General features: G+C 37.2%; 1 protein-coding gene across 1 annotated transcript in view; it reads left to right on the top strand.

Moving 5' to 3' along the window:
- The first annotated feature begins 404 nt into the window (after positions 1-404).
- Positions 405-18,501, top strand: part of LOC107591191 (leucine-rich repeat-containing protein 7-like) — a 79,820-nt gene continuing 61,723 nt past the window's right edge. Inside the window, exons 1-2 of the mRNA XM_016280273.1 lie at positions 405-463; positions 1,524-2,134. Coding sequence (XP_016135759.1) covers positions 2,110-2,134 — 25 coding nt within the window. The 5' untranslated portion in view covers positions 405-463; positions 1,524-2,109. The remainder of the gene's footprint in view (positions 464-1,523; positions 2,135-18,501) is intronic.

The following is an 18,501-nucleotide window of genomic DNA, read 5'->3' as shown; positions in this document are numbered from 1 at the left end:
GTTCCATAAAGAACCTTCAACATCTGAAGAACCTGAATCTGAAGGTTCTTTGTGGCGAAAAAAGGTTCTTGAGATTATAAAAAGGTAATAAAGAGATGGTTCTTTAAAGAACCTTTGACTGAATGGTTCTTTGTGGAACTAAAAATGGTTCTTCTATGGCATCGCTTGAAGAACCTTTTGAAGCACCTTTATTTTTAAGAGTGTATGGGAAGCCGGAAGCTGAGAGCGATTTGAACATGGAGCAATTTTCTTGGAAGGATGCGAAAATGTTCGTGATTACGAACAACGGATTACACAGACACATGTCCTAAAAGTAGGCTAATGGGAAGACAGACGAAAAATAAACAGACCAAACTGCCACTTGACCAAAAACGACACAAGTGAGCATGTTAAGCTTTTCATCGCTGAACAAAGCTGAGAGCATCATGAGCGTGATACAGGTTGCTTTCCTTCTGCTTGTAAGGTAAAAAATATAATGGTGAGCCACCGAAGTGGAGAGGTTGTATCCAAAGTCTTGCTGAAGTCCAGAACCACTAGCATTACTTACAATTTCATTTAAAAATGACAGTAGCCTACACATGCTAAACATGGTCATTATCATCTAAGAATGGAGGCTACAACGTTTTGTGGCTGATAACAAATTACAAGAGTTTTAATGGTGTATTAATTTGTTAGGCCTATATATTTTGGTTTATATAGTTATCATGGTAAAGTTTTGCAATGGTAGGGAGTGACACATTCCTTCATCTTAAAGGGGTCCTATTATGCTCTTTTACAAAGTCTTGAGATTGTTTTGGGGGTGTACTAGAACAGGCTCTCATACTAGGTTGTTCGAAAAACATAATTTTTTCACATATTTTACATTATTATAACACCGCTCTCCCCAGTCTGGCATGAACGGCTGAAATGTGATGAAATGTGCTGTGATTGGTTAGCTGGACCAGTGTGTGTTGTGATTGGCAGCACTCGGCGCCTGGTCGGGAAATGTCATGCCCCTTACCATAGCCGCCTGCGAGCTTCAGTGTAAATATTGTGTCAAAATCAAATCATTTTGAGCGAGATTTAAACCCGGATGATTGTAAACACTCTAAGTTCGTCTGCCTTGGGAAAGCTGGCGTATCTACGACACTCGTTGCCTTCTCTAGTGCAGCTCAACCAGGTCTCGTCCCATTCGTCGATCTTTGTGATATCACAAATCCCGGAAAATATGCGTTGTAGTCCAAACGAGTCGTTCGTTGTAGTTTTTGAACAGTGATTTCTGTTAAATAAAATAGCTCCTTTTGAAGGGGACTTTGAGCTTTGTAACTTTGCAGATCTTTTTTATGCTCAAACAGCAACATTGCAGACTAACTAAAGTTGAAAAAGTGAAAAAGCATAATAGGACCCCTTTAAAAATAGATAAATAAATACAATGAGCAGATGGGCGGAATAGTGTCGTTTACCTGCCAGAGTCACGTCAAACCGGGTTTCCTCTCTTTCTCTGCTTCTCTCTCTCCTCCGCACGTTCTCTCTCTCTCTTTCAGACCACTCCTCTCTCCTCTCTTTCGATCACCCCCACTGATGATCCTCCTCTCCGGTACCGGGGACAGAGTCTCGCGCTGCGCTCGTGGGAGCCTGAGGAACTGGATCCGCTGTTTTACCGCGCCGGATTTTGATCCAACAAACAGAAAGAAGGGACAAGATGGATAGAATACAAGAAGAAACGCGCGGGCCGTAGCTACAGACTCTATCCCGTCACGACATGTCACTTGTCATGACAGAGCCGTCTTGAGCTTCACTGAATATGCGTAACGAGAGAAGCAGATACGATTTAATTTTTGGCAATGAACTTGAATTTCCATTCCTCCACATTAATGGGAGGACATGGCTCAACACACATATTCCTAAATGCTTTGGAACATAATAATTTTTTTGCGTCATCTCAGTAAGACATCAGTAAAGCAGTTTGTCAGTGCACAGCGCATTATGAGCGTTCAGTGCTGCATTGATGCAAGGGAGACGCTGGAGAGGAGGACAGACCGAACCGTCGTGTGATGTGACTCGTGTCTCAGCACCAGATCAGTCCTGGGATTACTGCTGGAGTCCCAAACAATCTATAGAAATAGTCTAATGGACAATCACTCAACGCTTCAGTGTAAGTAACCATACCAAGTCGTTTTATTGCTAATATTGAAATGGTAGCTAGTATCGAGTAATATTCAGATGCATGAGATCAAACAACAATCTAAAGGCCCCCAGTATAAATGTGTTGGTTGCTGCTTACAAAGTGAACATAGATTGAAAAAATAAAATAAATTAATATTTTTATTGAATATTAATAGGGCAACACAATTAGTTTTAAAGAAATTAATAGAAAGCTGTTTTTGATTGTTATGGGGTAAACGTCCCTCAAACACCCTTTAAAAAAAAAAAATATATATATATATATATATGTCAAATTAAAAAGATATACAATTTATTTATTTAAAAAAGGGGATGAGGCCCCAGGGTCCAGGAGGGGCTGAAATACTGTACTTTTGAGAACAAATTCAAAATAAGCATTTCATTTTATATATCATAAATTGCATAACAAACTCCTTTGTAACACATCTATTTTCCCCACTTACGAATAACAATTTGTTGCATTCAGGCATGCTGCATCTTCCGCCACTTCCAAACTATCAGTCATTTTAGTGACGTTTTACCCCCTTTTCAGGGATTCTCACATGCAAAATGTTTAAAAAAAAATTTAATCTTATATCATAAACTAGTTCAAATTTGAATTTGGCAGATTTTGTCAAATTCAGTCTTTTGTCATTGTACGCAGTGACCTTAGAACGGTGTTGCACACAGGTGTTTAAGTGCTGCGGTGGTGTCAGTTGTTATTTAGTGTTTTGAGAGACAATAAATTCAAAACTGCCTCTTACTTTGCCTTTTAAACTGATTTGCCCGACTGCTCTTACAGTATAACCCCTCTAAAATGTTCTACAGATTCACTGCCGCTTTACTTATACACAGGTTAAGTTAGTTTTGTAAATATGATACCTAGTAACATCTCATCATGACTCAGTAGTCTGGTATTTAGTCAGGTGGTTTAGAGCTTGACATGTAGTCAAGGGATTTCTCACCATCTTTATATTTCTTTATTCAGCATAATACAGAAAAGTGCTGTGAAAACGTGTAGAAATGACATTCTTCCATAATAATCTATATTGTACCTTCTGATACTGTACAAAAAATGTGATGTCACATCCCAAAATTGCATTACCCTTCTTCATATGAACACTGCATTAAATCATCATACTGTGACCTCATTAAAGGGGATATAACTCACACAGTTTCTGCCAATCTCATGTTAATCTCGATTACCTATAGAGTAGTATTGCATCCTTCACATCTCCGAAGAGTCTTTAGTTTGATCAGATTTATAAAAGGCAGATACAGCTGTACCGCTTCTCTCTGAAAACAGTCGAGCTCCTGGAGGTATGCCGTGGGCGGAGCTAAAGAGTCACATGCACGAAGCTTTTGCGTAGCGATTGTCTGCAAGTTGTGACATCAACAAAAATAAAACAGGAACAAAAATGTTATTGACTTAAATTTAATCTAATTATAAATCATTCGTCACAGAAATCCCGGGAACAAACAAACACACTTGCACAACTTCATTGCTGCCCTGGAGAAACAAACTGCATCCACTGTTCCCTTACCGCTGGGTTCTTTGGGAAGCTGAACAAGGTTATCTTTCCTTCACAACCAAAAACCCACTTCTTTAGGTGACATTGTTGATTTTGTGGTCAAAAACAAAATGTAAAATCCTTCTTGGGCAAGTCCTGTGCAGCACTGCCGATGACTTCCGTAACCCGAATGAAGCACGTTGATGGGTGTACTCTTGCTTTCGCTCTGGTTTACATGTGCGCGCATCTTCCGGGAGACGTGCCCATACAAGGAATTGCCACCCTTTATGATGTCATACAGGGCCATTCTCAGAAAAAAAACTTTACGAAAATGATACGAACCCTGAAGGAGTGTATTTAGCACAGAAATACTCCGTCAAGCGTCCAACTCTTTTTTTGAAACTTTGGCCATGTTCATGCAACTCTTTAACAGTGTAAATAAGTCAATAGCATTAGACCTCCCCTTTAAACCATCCAGTTAATCTGTATCTTAGTTTAGCTAAACCAGGAACTAAAAGTTAAACCAGCTGACTAAAACCACCTATTTATTCTCGTATGCCATCCTGCATGTAATTTCCCTTATTGCCACAATTTACACTCCAATTATGTTAATGGTTGAGACTTTCTGTGATTATCTTAGAGGGTCTAATGTTACAGAGAATACTGGAAGAACAAAATGTCTTTCGCAAAGCTCCAGAAGTTTTAAAGTAATCGTTCTTAATGCACACTGTGCTATTTGCAACTTTTTGACATTTTTAGTGGGAATACGTCACAAAACACTCATTGTTAAGAGTTATTTTATTAGTTAACCTTGGCAATAATGTTATGTCCATCATCCTGCACTTCCTGGAACATTTAAGCAGATATTTATTTTATTTAGTTTCTCAGTCTGCTCAGAAAGACAATGCTATTACCGCATACATGCTAAGCTGCCATATTCTGAGAAGGTATGTATGCCGCAGATAAGTTGTTGGACAGGTGTAAGCAGATTAGGGGTCGCAGTGCCTCATTCTGCCAGAGAAATAGGACCATAGCAGACATGACGGCTGAACAAAAGCTGAGTGGCATGGCCGGTGGAGAGATGTTTGTATGATGGGCCTTGTGGCTGTCAGGAGATAAATAGCCCTTTGCTAGCAGGGGAGGGAGTTGGAAGGCTTGCTGGATCTGTTCCAGGAGCTTGGAGAGAGCAGGGGGAACGGAGGCTGTCGCCAAGGGCACTGATACGGACTGTCCTGCTGCCAAGTGCCAACCACTGTCTGCATATATATATATATATATATATATATATATGATGATTTCTAAGATTTTCAAGCAAGATGCCTTCAGTGCAGCTATCTTCTAAAGACAAATAGTCAGCAGAATAGGATCAGCTTGTGCTGCAGCTGGGTTTATGTGTCTGAATTCGGCCTTGTACCTGCTATGGTATGTCTTATGTGAACAGATCTCAATTATTGCTATTGTGACAGGACTTTGCAAAAAAAGAACATGATTTCAAACATTCTGTTAGTTGTTGTAAAGATTGTGCCAATCATAAGCTGTGTTGTCATTAAAAAACAGTCAAGTAGTAACGTTATTTGACATGTCAAAGTCACATTTTGGATGAACTCAAATTTTTATTCAAAATCCATGAAATTAGAATTTTAAGTATTAACTCAGAATTATCAAGTACAAAATTAAGGCTGGGGGGAATACTCACAAGCCCCTGTGCTTGAATAATTGAATTATGTATGCTTGATCAAAGCATGGTAGCTTATGGGGACATGCAGAAATTGTTATTAAAAATTTAAATAGGTTTTAGCTCTTTTGAGTATTGCTGGTGGTTCACTTGGGCCATGTTAAATTCAATCCATTTCTCTCTTGCAAATATTTTATAAAGGTGCAGTTTTATGTGCATTACAATTTATTTGGGGACAATCAAGTGTGTTGGTTGCCTGACCCAATTTTCAGCCAAAATGACCTTTAAAAAAAAAAAATTGTTAATGAAAGTATTAACTAAGCTAAACAAACATGATTTTCTTAAAATGTAAATTTAACTCATTAAGAGTTTGCAGCAGTGTTCTTTTAGTATCTTTAAGACACTAGTATACTTTTTAATTATTGATTTATTTATTGTTAAATATCCCTATATGACATATCATATAGAATATGTCAAATATTAATCAATACTTGATCAAGATGCTGTAACATCATTTTAAATTCAGTTTGGACAGCAATTTCATCCAGTGGTAATTGGGTGAAAATAGGAACTTCCCACACTGAAATTGGTTTAATGTAGGCCTAGGTGTAGGCCAGTATGTTTGATGTTCATTTTGAATCAAATCAATGTCAAGTTTTTGATATCAGTTTGATTTGCATATTTGACCTGTTTTTTTGCGTGACGTCAGTGTTTGTTGTCAATTTTATGTCTTTTCAACATCAATTGCCCACTGGAATGTCTGTATAGGTTTTATTAGTTTTAATTTGTACATCAAGCTAAACTAAATGAAAATTAGATATGTTGCCTTGGTAACTAGCTGAAATCATTTTTAGAATAATTTTAGTTAATATTTAATTTATTTAAAAACAAAAGATGTTTTTTAGTTTCGATTTCACAACGAACAACACAGAGGTCTAGTGTGAGGGGAAGCCCCGGCTTAGCGTGCGCTGAGGCCGGGATAGAGTGAGCTGAGGCCGGGCTAGCGTGAGCTGAGGCCGGGCTAGAGTGAGCTGAGCCGGCGGGGTCGAGAACGGTGCGCCTGGCGGATCCGATGAATGAGCGGCAACCACATGTGATGGACCCCAGGCTGGATTCCGCTTCGTCCATGGTGAAAGTTGATTTATTCCCTCAGCGACTAGCACAGATCAGCTCTAGGCATGACGAAGCAGATATCGTCCTCTTTTGGAAGACCAAACAAAGTAGTTTTGCTTTCACAACGAAGCACACAGCATCTTCAGAACATGGATACAGTGTCAACAAAACTACAGTGAGACTAAAAGTTACGCCGTCTTTCTTTGCGTGAACATTTGGGCGGCGTTATGCAAATCTTCCCACATAGTGAGGTAGATATGTGGGGGCGTGTTAGAACGAGCCGTTTTAGGTAGGTGTGGCTGACTCTGAACTTTTATAAAGAATATCTCTTTGGATTTGAGACTTTAGTCTTTGCAACTTTACAGATCTTCTTTATGCACCAAGAGCTTGTAACACTCCAAAGAGAAAGGAAAAATTGAAATCGCATCATATGACCCCTTTAAGTTAAATATGATAACCATGGCTTGCAGTGTGTATAACCTGCCCCTAAAACTAATAATATTTTTTTTTGTTTTTTATAATTTTTCTGTTGTTTATGTGTTGAATAGCTTGTCTGAAGCTGCATGATTATCTCTGTATTTCAGGAATATGTCATGATACTGATTTGTGATGTCTGATTTTGAACGAATGCAAGATGAAAAATGTTATGCAATGTTACTATCCTTAGATGTTTTGCTCTTTGTATGCTAGTGCAACACAAGTAAGACTAATGCTTTTCTTCATGTTGCCCAGAGTTTTGTCCAATGGTCTGTAGCCCACTGCTTCCATTTACTCTTAAGGTGCATTACAGTACATTGGTCGGCACGCAGTTGTGTCCTGTTCTGCGTTCTGAAGGTTTCTTACAATGACGACTATTTTCACAGCCTTAGGCTACCATTACATCAATCATAGAAGTGGCTTTATAAGATAAGTCCAGTCCATGCAGTTCCATTTTTTATGTAGTTTCCTTGTACTCAGGAGCTAGATGTCCTTAGAAAACCCAAATTGTAATTTCCTTTTATTATATTCCTCAAATTGACCCTGTCACTCCTTTATGATTTCTGTAATAGTAAATCTTTACTATTAATAGACTTAATTAGCTAAATGGGCTTTATATTTGCCTACATAGCATCAGTTCTTTCAATCTTTAATGTTTTGTTTGAGGTTTAATGCAACATTGTCAGAAGCCATTCACATGACTGTAGGCAGTGACAAGAAAGAAACACAGTTCACTCCATTAGCAGTATGTCTAAGGACATGACGCAACACTTTTTCCCCTCACATATTAATTATACTAGTCTGCTGAGGTTTAGAGCTTTGCAGTCAAGACTGTGTTTGGTGTATTAAAGTTTTTTTTTTTTTCAACGTAATTGGATGTATTTTGTAGAGATGCACTGATTGCAATTTTCTTGGCCAATTCCGATTTTCTTTCTAAGAACTATAATTGACAGCATATACACACAAAACAGATCTCATTTCCCACTATGCTTAAATTATAAAAGGTAATTTTTTCCCTAACCTTACAAAAAATCTGTCATCTTTCACATCAAATTCTTACATTGTTTGAATTAATTCAGTTAGAATAATAAGAAACTATAGAGGTGTTACCATTCAAATAAAATCAGTATCAACACACTCCATGGAAACACAGAAGATGCATCTGAAGTGGCATTAGATTTATTTACACAGACTGTTTGATGAAGCTGAGGTGCCATAAATGCATTTGCACTGCAAAATTGCAAAAATGCATAAATAATTTTATAAGACTAATGTTTAAATCATTTTTTGAACATACAAATAAGAAATGTTGGGAAAATGCAATGCTACCTATAAATATGAAACCAAACCACCAGTAAGTGGCAGCACATTACTCTTTTAATGAGTCATTTAGTCATTCATTCAACTAATTAATTCAAATAGCTGATTCATTCAGAAACGGGGCAAGTGACTGTCTTAATGAATGGGTTACTGAATCATTGACTCACTCGATTCGTTCAAAAATGTGGATTCATTCAGTAACGAAACACCGCTGTGTGTTGCTGGGAGACACCAAAAAGTTCTGCTGTGGCTTTGATTAGAACTATTTTCGAAATTTTTAATTTCGAAATTATTTTGCGAAATTGAGCAAAAACACCTCCGGTTACTGAATATAACCTCGGTTCCCTGAGAAGGGAACGAGACAGGGCCGGACTGGAAAGGCCAGGAAATCTCACACTCATCCAGGCCACACAGGAAAAAAGGGACCAAAATTGTACCTTTTGGGGTACAACAGCTTGACACCGGAGCAGTAGGCCTACACCGTACATATTAGTACCTTAAAAGTAGCAATTCGTACCCTTAAGGTACTAATTTGTAGGCCTGCCTATTAGGGGTAAAAAAAGGAACAAATATGTCCTTTTAAGGGTACTGTTCCAGTGACAAGCTGTTGTACCATAAAGGTGCAATTTTGGCCCCTTATTTCCAGTATATAGCCTATTCATCCACAACCATTTCTGAAACCGGACAACCCTATTATTTGTATTATTATTGTATTATTATTTGTAAAAAAAGGTCTAAATCCTTAGTCTAAGGCCGTGGAAAATAATTAAAGGTTCTCTCTTGCACTGCACCTTAACTTCCTTTTCCCTTTTCTTAATTTTCCCCAACATCTCTGTCTCTCACTTTTATTCTTGTACCTGTCACTTCTTCACCAGCAGGTCTACTGTTATGAACAGAACTATGTCCACCTTGTTGAAAACATTCACCTTATTTCCATTTGTTAGCAAAGAATGTTATTTATCTTAAAATGACTTAAATACCCTAGATTTAATAAACCCATATTTCATACAAATATACACTACCAGTCAAAAGTTTTTGAACAGAAAGATTTCTAATGTTTTTTTAAAGAAGTCTCTTCTGCTCACCAAGCCTGAATTTATTTAATACAAAGTACAGCAAGAGCAGTAATATTGTGAAATATTTTTACTATTTAAAATAACTGCTTTCGATTGGAATATATCTGCTAAAATGTAATTTATTCCTGTGATCAAAGCTGAATTTTCAGCATCATTACTGCAGTCTTCAGTGTCACATGATCCTTCAGAAATCATTCTAATGCTGTTCAAGAAACATATTTGTTGTTGTTATTATTATTATTATTATTAATATTTAAAACAGTTGAGTGCATCAGGATTCTTTGATGAATAGAAAGATCCAAAGATCAGCATTTTTCTGAAATAGATAAATGATCCAAAGGTCAGCATTTATCTAGTCAGAATTCTGACTAGAACCAGAAAATCTGAGCATATCACACCAGTCTTCAGGTCTTTACACTGGCTTCCAGTTATATTTAGGATTGATTTTAAAGTACTTTTACTCATTTATAAATCACTCAATGGCCTAGGACCTAAATACATAGCAGATATGCTCGCTGAATATAAACCTAACAGACCACTCAGATCATTAGGATCGAGTCAGTTAGAAATACCAAGGGTTCACACAAAACAAGGGGAGTCCGCTTTTAGTTATTATGCCGCCAGCAGTTGGAATCAGCTTCCAGAAGAGATCAGATGTGCTAAAACATTAGTCACATTTAAATGCAGACTCAAAACTCATCTGTTTAGCTGTGCATTTATTGAATGAGCACTGTGCAACGTCCGAACTGATTGCACTATATTTTATGTACAATCATTTTCTAATCTTAACTGTTTTAAATTCATTTTAAACCTCTTAAATCAATTTTTAAATCATTTTAAAAGTTTTTAAATTCCTTGTTTTATTGTTGTGATTATTTTTATTATTATTATTATTTTCTTTTCTTTTATGTAAAGCACTTTGAATTACCATTGTGTATGAAATGTGCTATATAAATAAACTTGCCTTGAAATAAAAAGCTTTTGTAACGTTACCCATGGACTATACCATTGAAACCTGAAAAAAATCGAATCTGTTTTCAACATAATAATAATAATAAATGTTTATTGAGCAGCAAATCAGAATGTTAGAATGATTTCTGAAGGATCATGTGACACTGAAGACTGGAGTAATGATGCTGAAAATTCAGCTTTGAAATCACAGGAATAAATGACATTTTAATAAAAATATTTCACAATATTACTGTTTTTGCTGTATTTTGGATCAAATAAATGCAGGCTTGGTGAGCAGAAGAGACTTTTTAAAAAAACATAAAAAATCTTACTGATCAAAACTTTTGACTGGTAGTGTATTAAAACAATTTCTAAAGTGCCTAAATGTCAAAATATTTGTTGTAAAAGTCTAATACACTATTGAATTATTAGGCTGTCAGACTGTTACTCATATTATTTTTGTGTTTCTGTCTGCTCTAGCTCCCTCCCTCCCTGTACAATAAATCCATGTGAATATCTGTCTCTGCTCAATTTTTTAATGTATCTTTACAATCAATATTTATGTCCTTTAGCACAGTATTCTCAATGATGATAATAATTGGGTGCTACTGATAGCCTAACAGCTAGCCTACTAGCAGTTTAATACTCAACTAGGTTAATAAAGACAAAACTAGAGTATTTACAGATGAAACTGACCTGCACTGCACTTGACTCCTTCAACGAGTCGCCCGCATCGGTTCTGTTCAGAACCGTTTGACGGAAGTGCGAAACACACGTGAGCTGATTCGTATAGTGCAGCGCTGACAGTCAAGTTGGCCGAGTGGGGGGTACTGGGGTTTGCATAATCCTATGGTGGCAGAAAATGGACCTGTTGTGATCATCTGGGAGCTCTAGAGGTCCCGAGCAGGAAGAACAAAGTTTGAAGGACATGTCACAACTTCACCGGAATGCTGAAGAGGACTCAAATATAATCTACTTCTTGCAAAGACTCGACGACGAAGGAGATGCTTCCAAATAATCCAGGTGAAGGAGAACGATTCTGAGGAAAATGCTGCTGTACGCTGAGTTTCATGTGCTTGAGCACCATTGGCCATTGTAAGTAGAGGTCAATGGATTAATCGGCCGTTTTTTGGCATTTTTTAATTAATCGGCCGATTGTGCTGCAAATTAGGCTGATTTATAGGCAGGCGCATCTGCGGGCAGCTAAGCACTGTTGGCTCCCTCTGAGGCTGTGTAACAGTGTGAGACACAGCTTCAGCTAATGGCAGGGCAAAACAGACCATTTCGAAAGCTGAATTACGTTTTACCCTACTAGAATTGATGCCGGAAAGATATCATATTCATAATTGCAACAAGTCATTTGCATGTTAAAGTAGAAACACGTGCAATTCAGACGAAACTTCTGGGCTGATTATAATGTGCACTTTAACTTTCCTCGTGAAATGTGTGTGTAGGTCCGACAATAGCATCCACTATGTCATTGCTCGTGGCCAGTGCACTTTTAAGCAGTTATGAGCAGTAGGCTGTGTAATATGTGTGAACTCTTTTATTTTTGTTATCATTTGGCCATTTGACTTACAGCAGTGTCCAGTGTTTCCCATACATTGAGTTATTACTTCGTTGAATAAACTGATCAATGCACGTTTCAAAATTAAATGCAGCGCAGGTGTTTTTATATGAATGTATCTGTGAAAAGAACTGACCGTCTTCAGAAAAGCTTGTCATTTTCATTTCGTCTTTCCTGTAATGCCTGATAAAGTAGTGTTTGTGAGCGCAGTGCTTATTTGATTACAGCCGTTACCAGGGAAATGTTATATTTCCCGCTCCAACAGCGCCTCCTGCTGGCAGAGAATGATTTTGCATTTGCATGTCTGGGAAACACTGGTGTGTCAGCAAACATAAACAAAAAGCATTCTTCAGAACTGTTTTGAGAAGGTGCTTAAGTTTTGAGCCATGTATTATTACTCTGAATTAGGCTACTACTACTATTACTATCTTGTACCCTGCAATAATCATTTACTCAAACTCACTTTTATGAGATGAAGAAAAAAAATAAAAGAAAATCGGCCAAACATTCGGCATCATATGTCGGCCATCAGCTGCCCTGATTTCTAAATTCTAAATTCTTTCACTAAATAGTGAAAAACCCATATCGGTCGACCTCTAATTGTAAGGCATTGGCGTTAAGCAAATCAGGCTTCAGTATTTTAAGGAGAAAGGCATTTCCCAAATGTGTCAGCATAGCTGTACGCAACGTCAAGAGACCATCTTGGTTGTGTAATGTTGCTTACCTATATCTGTAATGATTTTCAGACGTTAGGTAGCTTCACACGAGGTACCACTAAATGTAGTGATTTCAAGTCTAAGTAGCACCACCAGTGTAATGGCTTGGGCTTAAATATTAATATTAATATTTAGTTTTGGTCACACTATTTTACGGGGCACCAGCCAGGAATTTCACCTTGACAGTTAAGAACAATCATTGAAGATTGTTGAATAAATAATAAATAATAAGTTGTAGTCTGACCAATCTGAAGGATTTTAGAGAATTGTTAACTTGTAGAGCCTCTTACTGAAGTATCAACACAAGGAAGACACAAGTGAAATAAAAGGGGTTTTATTAACAAAAGGATAGACAAGAGTAACTACCAGCTAATGGGTACAATGAATGGATAAAGTGCAAAATATTGATAGATGAAAGTGACTGAGTTGGATGTTACTATGGACATTTTCTTATGTTAAGATAAACTGTAGTTTCCAGGAATTAATAAGGTAAACCTTATTAAGATTCAACAAAAAAATCGAGGGATTATTTGTTATTAACTGACATCAGCTACATAAAATCTAATGCATATTAGATCATCATAAACTGACAATACACTCTAATGCCAATGGTCTCTGGAAAAAGGTTTGGAAGAGTGGTAGTTACGTTCCGCATCTGGGCGGCGACGTCTTCCACTTGTTGACCTTGGCTACGCTGCAGTGGGAGAAAGGAGTCAGATCCGTTTCACAGTCTTGAACACGAAGCACTGGTGAACAATGAACTCCTGAGCACCAAGAAGGTCCTTTGTCTGGAAACACGCAAACAGAGAAGCCTTGAAGGTGAAGGCTCTGAAGTCTGTATAGAAGATCCAGACAACCTGGAACACGCAGGAAAAGGATCTCTGATGAGACGATTCTGAAGATCCTAGCAGTTTGTAACTCGCAAATGGAGGATAACTGAAGAGAAGGTTCTGAAGTTGTTGCAGAAGATCCTGGCAGCCTGGAACATGCAGGAAAAGGATTGCTGATGAGACGATTCTGAAGTTGTTGCAGAAGATGGGGGGCACTAAGTTTGTGGTCGTTGTTGCTGTGGCAGTTTCCAAAACTCCCCAAATTCACTCCTTGCAGAATTTCCTTGTTTCTCAGTAGTACAACAACAGCAGATTAGCACATCTTGGCTTACCACCTTTTCTTAGCACACAGTAGAGCAACAACAGTTTAACACACTGCTCTGTATTGAAGAGAACCTTTTAATCTTTCCTGAGAAGGAGGGATTTGCAAGTTGGCTTTCAGTTCCAGCGTTTTGATTGGCCGATGTTGTCAGAGGTGGCCATGGTTTGGCCTCTCTGACATTAGGTCTATTTGCATTGCTTAAAGCCGGGCTCACACTGAGCGATTTTTTAATAATCCTTTGTGATTGTTGCTTGACACACTATACGAACATGATCCCCATGTCAGACTGTACAACAGTCAAGATGCGACAAAAACGGACATACACAAGAAGACTTGTCCGGAGTTTTACGTCATGAATCCGTGACCCGCATTCTCTCGCTATAATGGTAGCTAGCAAACAAAAGCAATATGCAGCATTCGTTTTGTTAATTACATGCCTTGATAATAAAAACCGAGAGAAAAAAAACTAAGACGACGTGTGTAGAGCAAGTCATGGCTGGGCAAAAGAGGACTTTATGGACTTCCAGTTCTACAGAGCAAACTTGAGGTAATTTTGTTATTCGAGTTTAAACATCCTGCCCCTTAATAAATAAACTCTATAAGTTTTTCTTCTTCTTGTACTGTCCACCTGACTCATTTCGACATTTTCACTGAGGGGTTTGAAGTTGTCGCGCTAATTGCGTAATCAGGTTCAACGCTCCTATTGGTTCTTGGTTTGACGGTCATCGTAGGACGTTTCACACTTTCACACTGCAGGAAAGTGCCTGAAATCTTCAGACACTGCCAGAATTTAATCGGAGGAAAAAATTAATCACAACAGCCATTAATTGGCTGTGGGTGAACATGTCAAACCAGCGATCAAAGGCAACAGATTTTAGCCTAGGATTATAGGAATCTTTTAGGATTTCCGATCATTCACACTTTGATAAGAGTAAGGGAGACAAAGCAGTTCCTGAGCAGGGGTTACTGTATGTTAATGTTACCCCCCCCCCCTCCACAAGAGGTAGTGTTATTTTATCTGTCCACAAAACCTGATCAAATCAAGATGAAGCTTTCCAGTTATCAACTTCTGTCCACTACATATCACATATTATAAAAATCTTTTTTTCTACCGCAGTAAGCATCTAACTTTCTGTGAGTGCTGTTGCGCTCATTTGTTTTGGTTTCTGCATGAGTCTCATTATTACATTATCAGTATATAAATACATTATCAGTCGCCATTTACACTGAATGCAATAAAATCACAATCACTCTCGCACAAAAAATTTTGGTGGCCAAGTGTCAGTGTTTTTTTTTCCTAGTTATTTTTGTTATTGAAGTTTAATCTTTTTGTCTGATCAGGTCGGGCAAGTAAAATTCTCTCTCACTTGCCCCTTTAAAAAATCTACTTTAGTCCCAGTCAAGCGTTAATCGATCCCTGTGGTTTACTTTGGCCCTTCACGTATTACAGATTGCGAACATGGCGTCTTCGTCACTCACAGTAAAGAACTTCCACGCCGACGACATGTTTACATGCGAATGTGAACAGGTGTGAAGTCAAAACGGACCGGCTCGGAATCGGCAGACTGACCGTCCAGTCACAGGTTCGAGCCGATAAAGCAGAAAAATCGGCTAATTCCAGTCCCTGGCCGGTCGACCGGTGCATCTCTATTGTTTTGTTATTCTATTTGTTTATACAGTATGGGCATTTATTGTAATATGAATGTAACATTCTGAATTGTAATAATGTATTACATATGAATATATTATTAATATATATTACATTTTAATATCATATCCACTCTGGCTTGATAATCACAGGCAACCAAAAATATAAAAGTCTACAAGTAATTCTAATTCTAATTTCAACCACACTTGGTAATAGAGGAGTTAAATTGTATATTGCACATAAACAGTTATTTTTTTTAATTGTTCCCATTTAGGTTATCTGACAAAACATTTGTACAGTTCATATTGTCACATTAGGACCAACCAGATGTGATTAAGAGGAATTGAAGAGCATTTGCATTAGAAAAGCACAGGTGCAAACAGCACAAACAGATAATGTTTCACCCCTGCAACTGCAAGCTTGTTTTTTACAGTTGTGCGTTTAGAAACAATTACTGTAAAACCATCAGATACCTGTTCAAGCTGTATTGTATTGCAAAGCATATATGAACATATCAGTAAATAATCATTTAAATATTGTCATTTATTAGCTGTTTTCATTAGCAGCAGCAGTGAGGTGAAATCAGGTAAATCAGGCCACAGTCATTAGGCCCACATGATCTGAATTTACAAAATATTTGAAAGAACATTGTGTATCAGTGTTAATGTTTTAAGAGTCACATCATAATAAAGCAGTTTAGTTATGTGCACTTTAGGCTGGTCTTTGACCATCGGCATGTGCTGGTTTTGCAGTTCTAAAAAACACATTGAACATATAGCGTAACATTCTCTGAGATTAGAGAAGCCCAGCAGTCTCTCATGCAGAAAAGAAAGCCCATAGGGCCTCATCGGAATCAAAATGCCAAGTTAGGTACAGACTAAACAGTCTGCTGATAGACACACACAAAAAAAAATATTTAAGTGCATAAAGATAAAAAAGTGAATTTATTACATTTCCCTTTTTAGGACTGGCAGGATGTTGTCACTTTATTGTAGTAATCAAATGTGACTTTTATAAAGATGATTGATTCCCTCTGCTTTGATCAGTGCATTAGCTCTTGGTGACTTGACTGAGCACTATACAACTGAGATCTTAAATCTTATATAAAATACGTTTCTGTTAGTTTTTAAGTATGGATGGATGGTGCTAAGCCGTCTCTGTGCTGAAGTTAGGCTGCACCTGAGGGCTTTTATTCAATTTCTGGCAGGAGATGTGGATTTGCTGTGAACACTCTCTTTTTATTTATTTTTGTTCATTCCATTATGACTTTTGTAGATCAACTTCTCTTTAAATGAAATGTGATATTATTTTCTTTTTCTTAGTAATCATAAACAGCATTGCTCTCAAATACTTTTGCATTGACTCATAATTTCAGCAGTTGCTGACTGTTTCTCTAAATGTAGTGTGTCACTTGGAGAACATCTTTATGTAAGAATGGCATTACTTAAGACGTACATATATTGCATTCTGTTTGTAGTTTGAGAACATATTATGCTTGCATGAATTCAATGTTTTGGTGAAGAAAGAAAGAAAGCATGGATCCTTTTTATTAAGCTTGCTATTAAAATGTCCATTCCTACTTAGTATTTTCATTTTCATTAAAGTTAAATATTTCTAATGCACTGCTCGATTGATATGAGCCTGTACTTCAGTAGCATTGTAAAAACATTTTATTTCACTGTAGGTGAGTGTATAGCTTGTTAAATGAAGCTCCACTTTAAGTAGCCTCACACTTTTTCTCTTCTCTAACACTGAAGCAATCAGAAATAAGTAGGTCAGCGTTAAATGTGCCTAAGAAATAATATATGATGTGATAAATCCATGCATGGGCTGCTGCTGCCTGTGGACTTTATTGCACTTAATTTAAACACCTTTTAATTCAACCATTTAAACTTTCCAGATGAAGTACACAGTCTTCGTGTGGCAGGATGTGGTTATGCTTAAGAGCATCTCAGTCTGTGTTTGCTAGTTGAATTCTTGCTGACACATATGTACATACTCAATGCCTTGAGTTGAGAGACATAATCTGTTGAATTTATATTTCATTAATTAAATATTTTAAATTACAAATATTTTTCTTTAATTCATGAGAAATATTTAAATATGTTTACAATTTGGGTTTCATTATTTTTATAATTTGTATTAATTGATTTTTTTTTATTACTAGAAAATCAGGGGTTTAAGCTGCATTTAGGCATGTCACAAATATTGGTAACTCAGTTTATACCGTATAATATTTCGTTTTACCTCCTGAAGATGATATTCAACATTTTCTAAAGGAACCTTCCACTGACCAACTGTTGAAAAAGAATTAGTGGAAAATGTCTTATAATATTTTATGTTTCTCACAGTTTATCCTCATACAAAGCTATGTCAAAGTGTCTCTGGCTGTGTACAGTGTATTCAGCTGTATTTTACATGGAAGCATTAATATCCTTCTGCTACCTTAAGATGGGAGGTTCTCCTTTGGCGTTGCCCTCTTGTATCAGCCTCAACACAATAAAGAACAAGAAATGTCCATTTTCCCATGTGTAGGCCTGTGACCACATGACTCGGTACTGTCTAAGTCAGTTTCGTGCAGAGAGTCGGAAGGGATTACTCTTTCTTGTATAAGACCCTACAAATGGAGATTTCACATGCAGTGCATTATTCATTAATCCGTTACTTGGGTCGTAGTCTTATGGCTCACTGTGTCACGCGTGGGATCCTAATTACATAGACTGTCTTTGATTTCTGGCCAGTACTTCACTTACAATACTGTCTGATGTTCAGTTGTGATTGGTGTACGTTTCTTTAGACCCTTTGTGTTATGAGAAAGGATTTCAGCAGTGGGGAAAAAACATTAGTACTAAGACATACATTTTAGATTCTAGATTCATTTTAGAATCTTGTTCACTTGACTATATAAGTGCAATCCATAGTTTTTTGACTATATGTGACAAACATAAAAATAATCATTAATTTCTTGCAAAGATGATACTAAGGGGAAGAGGTGGACCACCCCTATAATTTGGATGAGAATAATTGCAACACTAAATGTAAAAACATTGATTTATCACTAAGAGACAATATCTCTAAAACAATATCTTGCAAAAAAAATAAAAGTAATAATAAATACACACACACACACACACACATATATATATATATATA

This window comes from Sinocyclocheilus grahami, unplaced genomic scaffold (genome assembly GCF_001515645.1).
Source record: "Sinocyclocheilus grahami isolate Dianchi unplaced genomic scaffold, SAMN03320097.WGS_v1.1 scaffold138.1, whole genome shotgun sequence".
NCBI classification, from domain to species: domain Eukaryota; kingdom Metazoa; phylum Chordata; class Actinopteri; order Cypriniformes; family Cyprinidae; genus Sinocyclocheilus; species Sinocyclocheilus grahami.
The sequence above is the reverse complement of the archived record's forward strand: the minus strand, read 5'-3'. Positions and strand labels throughout refer to the sequence as shown.